At 38.0% G+C, this 7,373-nt stretch overlaps 1 protein-coding gene across 2 annotated transcripts in view; it reads left to right on the top strand.

The window, feature by feature from the left end:
- The first annotated feature begins 5,416 nt into the window (after nt 1-5,416).
- The window catches only part of LOC149162411 (chlorophyll synthase, chloroplastic-like), a 200,757-nt gene continuing 198,800 nt past the window's right edge, over nt 5,417-7,373 (top strand). For both annotated transcript variants that reach the window (XM_089437258.1, XM_089437259.1), the window contains exons 1-2: nt 5,417-5,604; nt 5,745-5,789. In XM_089437258.1, coding sequence (XP_089293384.1) covers nt 5,460-5,604; nt 5,745-5,789 — 190 coding nt within the window. In that variant the 5' untranslated portion in view covers nt 5,417-5,459. The remainder of the gene's footprint in view (nt 5,605-5,744; nt 5,790-7,373) is intronic.

Here is a 7,373-nt window from a genome sequence, read left to right as displayed (position 1 = left end):
TCACAATAAACACTCCCAACTTCTCGACAAACCCTTTGCTAAATAGATTATCCCAAGGGCTAGCTGCCAGAATATCTGCATAACTTTCCCTATTGCCTTTGAAGGCCTCACATTCTAAAATGAAGTGCTTTTCTGTTTCCACTTTTTCGAAAGAACAAAAAATACAAACTCTTTCCTCCCACACTTCTTTTGGCCTTTTCCAGTGCCCTATTTCACAACGAAGTTGATGAGAATTAGTCCTTAACTAAGCAATAAGAATTTTGGCTCTCCAAGAAATATTGGCCTCTATGTACGCTTTTTGTTGATGATTATGAGTGGGATTAAACACTTCTATATAGTATTTTTTCTTTCTCCCTAGCTCCTTATCCCAAGTATGCTTGTGGAACTTATCCATAACAAAAACTTTTATCTCTTTATTGTTTATGGGACACGTGTTCAAGCAAATACCCCATTTACTAAACCATTTGTTATTTTGTTGCATCCAAGTCTTCTTTCTTTTGCACAATATGTCATTAAAGACAACCTTAGGCCATCTACCCTCTTCCATTTGCTCAATTTTTTTAAAATACCTTATGACTTGCACCATAGCAATTGCTTCAATAAGAACAACCCCTGTTTCACTTAACAAGATAGCATAAGGAACTGCACTTTTAATTTTGAATTTGTTTGTAATCAAACACTTCTGAATTTTCTCAATTTGTTTCCACTGCATGTCGGATGTACTGCTGGCCCACAGTTCACAACCATAGAGAATCACTGGAATCACTAGAAGCCCAAAAAGAGTTTGAGTGGTTTTCCAGTCCCATAACCCTGCCTATTTACACCTATTTTGAAAAGCATAATGCTTTCCAAGCCCCCAAAGTTCCTTTCTTTCTACAACCATCCCAACTTAGATTTGTTGAAGTCAATTCTGAGGTATTTGTAATCCACAACTTCTTCCAAAATGTTGCCTTCAAAGTAGAACTTATGTTGGTTATGTTTTTTTTTTTTAGAGAAAACCACTACTTTTGTTTTGCTAATATTAACTTGCATCCCCACCCTTCTACAAAAATGCTCAAAGGATAATAAGTGCTCTTGCAAACCAAGAGCAGATTTAGCAATCAAAATAAGGTCATTCGCATACAAAAGAAGCCTTATAACAAACTTTCCCAAATGGATACCATCACCCCCTTGCGAATTTAACCACTCCTCAAGTTTGTCGATATATAAACCAAAAAGGATAGGAGACAATGGCAACCTTGATTGACCCCGATATCACTTCTAAAAATTTCAAAAATGCCTGCTGAAGTTCTAATTTTGACTTTCACCTTTTCATACAACCTATGCACAACTGCTCTCAAATGTTTAGGAACCCCAAGTTCCTCCATTCTGTGCCAAAGCTTATCCCTAGGAACCATGTCAAACACTTTTTGAAATCAACAAAGCAACAAAAAACTTCTTCCTTTTTCTCCCAAAATTTTTCAATGATGTGTCTTAAAGTTATACAATGATCAACTGTGGAATGTTTAGGTCTAAAACCCGCTTGCCCTTTAGCACGCTTATCTCTTTCTTCTGCCCACTTGCTGATTTTATTTTTTAGCATGCTTCCAAATAACTTTGCAAACAAGGGGTTTATCATTATGGTCCTATAATTGGAGGGATTATTGATGTCACCACTCTTGAAAAGAGGTATTGCCAGACTAGTTGTCCAATCTGTGGGGAACCCCTATTGTATGATGTTATTGAAATTTTTTGTAATGTGAGGTGCAAGAATCTTTAAGCCCCACTTTAGATACTCTGCTTGGAGTTTAGCTAAGTCTTTTGCTTTTCCAACACCCAACTTCTTGATACCCATCTCTACCTCTTGCATTGTGAAGAGTTCAATATTAGTGTTGACCAAGGGGGAAGGTCAACCTTGGGATATTTCTCATAGAGTTGCTTGCATAGTCAAACCACTTAGAAGTTGTAATATTATTTTCAGTTTGCATCTTTCTTGGTTGGAGTTGCTTCCAAAATAATTTGGGATTATTTTTCCTAAGGAAGATTAGTTCTTCCCTCCTTGAAACCATGAAATCAGCCTTTTTCTTTCTTAAGATTTGCTTGTAAGATTTGAGCTTTATGTTATCCTTGTTTGACTCTTTCCACATTCTCTTTGCCTTTTTGCATTCCTTGTCAAACCAAGCATTAACCGAAAAACAATTTGTTTTAGACTTCTTAATTTTTGCTCTTTTGCACTCTGCAAGTGCACTTTGAATTAAATGTGTTAATTTGTGGCTATGAAGGCCGTGAATTGAGATTTTCTCCTTCTTGAAGATCCTCTCTAGCATCATTTTGAAGGTATTGCAATTTTCTGGAGTCAAAAGAATTTTGCCCTTTGGGAGATTTTGTTGAACACACTTTGTTTTTAACTCTAATTGCTTCTTTCTAGTCCAAGAGAAACTTAAATAAATTGGCTTGTGATTTGATTTTAAATCCCAAAGTTGATCTCCAATCAAAACTTCCTCCATTTTCTCACACAAACCATGCGAGCACATTACATAATCTACTACACTTTCTCCATTGTAAGTATTGCAAGTGAAATTACCAGACTTTGCCCATCTAGTCAAGCCATTACAAATGACTAAATCGAAGGCCCCACATAAAGTAAGTAATTGTTCACCAAAGAGATTGCAGCCCTTGTCCTCTGAAATTCTTTCCCACTGATGATTACTCTCTTTTGTAAGCCAAATAAGGTCGCAATCTTCTTTACAACAAAGAATGCTAGCTTTCTCACTTGCAGTCCTAGCATTGAAAGCACCCACTATAAGCACTTCACCTAACTGAGAATAGGTTGCAATATCTGCTTTTAAGGCTGCAAAGGGATCTTTGTGGTCAAACCCTCTACTTTGGTAGATTTTTGAAACTTGCGGGGCAACATAGCATGCTGCAATTCTGATGTGATTTCCATTTTCTAATATTTTAAACCAAATGAATTGTTTATTTGAGTCTTCTTTTTCTAACTGAATGAGACAACCTTCTTTTTCCCTCACTAATACCATGATACCCCCTTGTCTTTTGCCATTCCCTGCTGCCTTGTTCCACACTACCATCTTCCAATATCCTTCAAACAAAGGTGTCTTACACCCTTCATGCTCATGTGCTTCTATGAGGAAAATTATGTCTCTATCTTCCGCAATAGGTCCTAACCCAAGTGCTCGTCTCCATGGGCAACCTCTGCAGTTCCAACAAACTAATCTCAAGGAAACCTGGGTATGACTTGATTGTTATTTATTTTGACATGCAAGACTCACTGTTGAGTCTTTATCTCTGCTTTCCCATACTGACCTTGCTTCCTGATTTCCTATTGAAGAGTTTGTTGCTTCTTCTTTATTACCATCTTGCTGCTTTATTCTGGAAGGAGGTCCAAATCGCGCTATCACAACTTTACCTTTATAAATCCATGCTGTCTTGCCTTCATCTTTTGCTGCCCTAACCTTTGACATTTCCCCCCTCCTTTCCTCCTGTTGTCTTACAGTTAAATCTTCTTCTAGAAAAAAACAAGAACCCCTAAAGAGATGCTTTTTGCTTATAATGATATATTTATCACGCAAGCTAGGCATGATAACTTTTATGGGCCTTGCTTTCTCACTGTTAAACTTACCCACCCTCCATGCTTGGCATATTTGTCCTTGCCATAGCAACTTGTCCTTCAAGAAATCCCTTGCAAGGTCAAAAGTACATTCCTTTTTCCCATAGTCTTTCACCCCTTTAATAATTATGTTTGCTGCTCTATTTTGTTTTTCCTTGCTTTCTCTATCTTGCATGTTGTCAACCCAAATGTTTGTTTCTCCTTCCCTATTAGCAGAATTGCTAATAACTTGAGCCCAAGTTTTGGAAACTTTTGTGGAATCTCCTTTCCTTTCTTCTCTGGCTTTCTCTTCATGGTTGTTTATTTGGGCAACCGCTTTCCCTTTATCTTGGGATGGTTTCACATTCACCACCTCTGTACTGTCCACTACAAATTTATTTATGTTTTGCACATCTGCCTTCATGCGCTGCCATTCTGTCTTCTGTATCAAAATAGCTTCCTGTAGCAATGCCACTTGTTCTTTCAAAACTTTTTTGATTTTTGCTAAAGCCTTGTTTTCAGCTGATATTATATGAATTTTATGATCTCTGTCCTGCTCTTTAGCTTCTAAAACCTCCAACCTCTGTTTTGCATTTAACAATTCTTTCACATATAGATCAAATGACCAAGTGAGAGGTGTGGATGTGGGACTATAAAAGGCATAACCATCAATGACTTTTCTTCTGGACTTGCTGTTGCCACATGCTTGCATAGGGGACTTGCTTGAATGCATATTGTGAAGGGCTCGAGTACTTTCCCTTCGAGACCTTTTTTCCTTGTCTGCTCTCATTTTAGATGGGCTAGTCTTCGTTTTAAGATGCCCCAATACTGTTTGGCATTGACCCAAACCCACTTCCCAGATTTGACAAATGAGGCAATTTTCACTTGTCCTAGATCATTTGTTTCCACAGGTTCTGAAATGTCTTGCCTAGTTGTCCCTTGTTTGTTCACTTGAAAATGTGGGTTTCTTCATGTTAAAAATAAAAAATCCGTCATACTAGAACCCTACGGACCCGGTGAAACTCAATTACTCCTTCGACTCAGTCCGTAGAGAATGTAATCAACTTTGATGATAGCAGCGATGTGATTTACTGCCCTGAACTTTCCACTAGTGACACGACCCACTGATTTACTTCTTCAACTCGCCCCACAGAAAATGTAATCGACCCTGATGATAACAGTGATGTGATTGGCCCCCTGAACTCTCCACTGGTAATCCACGACCCGTTGATGTAGTCAACCCTGGTGAGAGCAATGATATGATGGTGAGAGCAGGTTTTGTCTCGACGCAAAACCGACCTTCACACACATTCTGCACCTGCGTACTCCTCCCACGCCTCCTATTCCTCCCGTGCAGGTTAATGATACCAGCTGTTACATCAAGCGACTCCACTCCACCTTCCGATAACCTCCGTCAACGAGACACAACAATTAGAATTGGAATAATTTCAACATGGAGGAACTTATTAGAATTTGAATAATCTCAAATCCCTAGGAAATTGGTGGGTGGGAAACGAGGTGACACAAATATAATTTTTTAAATTTATTAAAAGTCAATGCAACCTAACAAACTCTGTAATACACTACAACTGTTGATAAACATTAAGAAAAAGCATATGATGAACATATTCCCTTGAGAATCAATCTAAACCCTCAATTAAAAAAAACTAAAAATCAACAAACCTCCTTCCATCTAAAAATCAACAAACATGTTTCCATCTATAGTTCATATATATAGAGCAAAATATAACATATTTTATATTATAAAGATATAATATTATATTTTTAAATATAATATAATGTGTATTATGCATTATATTATCACTCTATCTTCAGAATATCTTACTATCCATTCTCGTCAGGTGCTGCTGCCATGGCTGCTCTCCTACATGGTATTTCATTCACGGGCTTCAAGAATGGAAATTACAGCGGGACACGCTCGCTCTTTAATGGAAGCTACACTGGGACACCCTCGATCTTACTCAGACCTACTCCGAACCCTACCTTGTCTCTTCACAGTGAGATTTCTTTGAATTTCTCTGTGCATTTTGTCCAATGGCCAGTTCAATAAGTGCCACATTCAATACACATTATTTAGTTTACATGCTTAAGCTTAGCTGATTCATTGTCTTTCATCGGTGGCCATACATTCTCCCAGGGAGAAATATCAGGGTCAGAGCAGCAGAAACAGACACAAATCCAGGTCAGGCTCTCATGCCATGTTTTCCAAACATAACTACTTTAGTTTCTATTCAATTCCAATGAGGGTCGGAGATAGTCTGTAGTAGCAGTTTTGAATCTCAGCGAACATTAATTCTAACCAAATGGAACGGTTCTTTAGCTACATATAGTTCAATTGCCTTTTTAAACCCCAAACGAGAACACGTCCGCTTTTTCTGGCAATATAGAAGAAATGGTTAGATATTTAAAACCCCAGCTATACCTGTTTGGTAAAATATAACAATGAATGGATACACAATTAGCATGTCTGACCCGTTTTCAGTTTCCTTGAATTCCTCAAGTTGTCTAGCTGCAGGAGAATTTCCTTCTTGGAGCTGTTCAATAATTTTACTTTCCTAGTTCTGTTGCTGGTTTTCTCTAGAGGCCCAGAACGCTCTGATCCTAATGCAAAGAAGGATTCCTTTTTCTCTGAAACGTATGGCTTCTTTCTTCAGATACACCGTTAAGAGTGGTGCACCTTTTTTCCTTTCGCTTCTTCACTTTTTTCGCCAAGAAAAAAATCGACTTCTATTTGAAGAGAAAGGAAATTACATTTCTCAGGTGATTTCCCATGTTTGGATTCAAAATCAGATTCTAGTTAGATCCTAGAAACCTATAATCTAAAATGGTTCCCGAAAAAAGATAAATAAATTATTATGCTGAAAGGAAGCCTACGAACATTCCTATACCTATGTTTTCACATAATGAAGGAAAACACAGCAAAAAGCTGCTTCATCACTATTAGTCAAATCTTCCAGCTGGAAGACTAGAAACATAACACTTGGAAAAGCAAGATGCAATTAGAAAAAAATTTGCAAACGAATAAGAAACTGCTCAAAGACGACACAGAGATATTATCTTTGCTTTCCTCCACAGCCCATGACCCTTTTGCATTCTGCTGCCCGTCATTTGAAAGTGTGTATGCTACCTCTTTCTGCTCCCTGTAGATGTGGCTAAATGAGATGAATTGAAAGGATGCTGCTATCACCCTAAGCTGATCTTTCGAAGGCCTAAGACAAATGGCATGTACTTGGGCACTTCCCTTCATCCAGTTAATGACGACGGAAGAATAAACAAAAATCTGCAACTTGTTTACATTCCCAACTCTAGCACATTTGTGCAGTAGTCTCAATGCCATCAACTGAGCAGTAATCTCAATGCCATCAACAATGACTATATTTGAACCCTGTTTAGCTCCATCAAAATAACCCCAGGCATTTGACTTGTTAATTGACAGATCCCCCAACACAAAGGGGGCATTTTGTTTGAAAGGCACTCTTACACACAAAACCATAGACCTGAATTATGACAGAACTTGAAGATTAAGAATGAATTTATCTTCAAAATTTGGGAGTTCCTAGCTAGCAAATTCCCTGGATGATGAGACATGGCAGGGCCCTAAGTTCTTTCAACTCTCTTTTGGTATACCAAAACCTTAAACATTCTTCCACAGTTTCCTCTTTCCACACATTTGGAGTGCCTTTGATCTGTTGTGTTTCCCTCCAGAGTTATTGTGCACAAGGGCGTTTAATCGGAAAGTGGGAAATATTTTCATCATCTATTTTAC

Source organism: Pinus tabuliformis, chromosome 5_2, assembly GCF_031772625.1.
Source record: "Pinus tabuliformis cultivar Carrire ecotype Pingquan chromosome 5_2, CPIR1, whole genome shotgun sequence".
Classification (NCBI taxonomy): Eukaryota; Viridiplantae; Streptophyta; class Pinopsida; order Pinales; family Pinaceae; genus Pinus; species Pinus tabuliformis.
The sequence above is the reverse complement of the archived record's forward strand: the minus strand, read 5'-3'. Positions and strand labels throughout refer to the sequence as shown.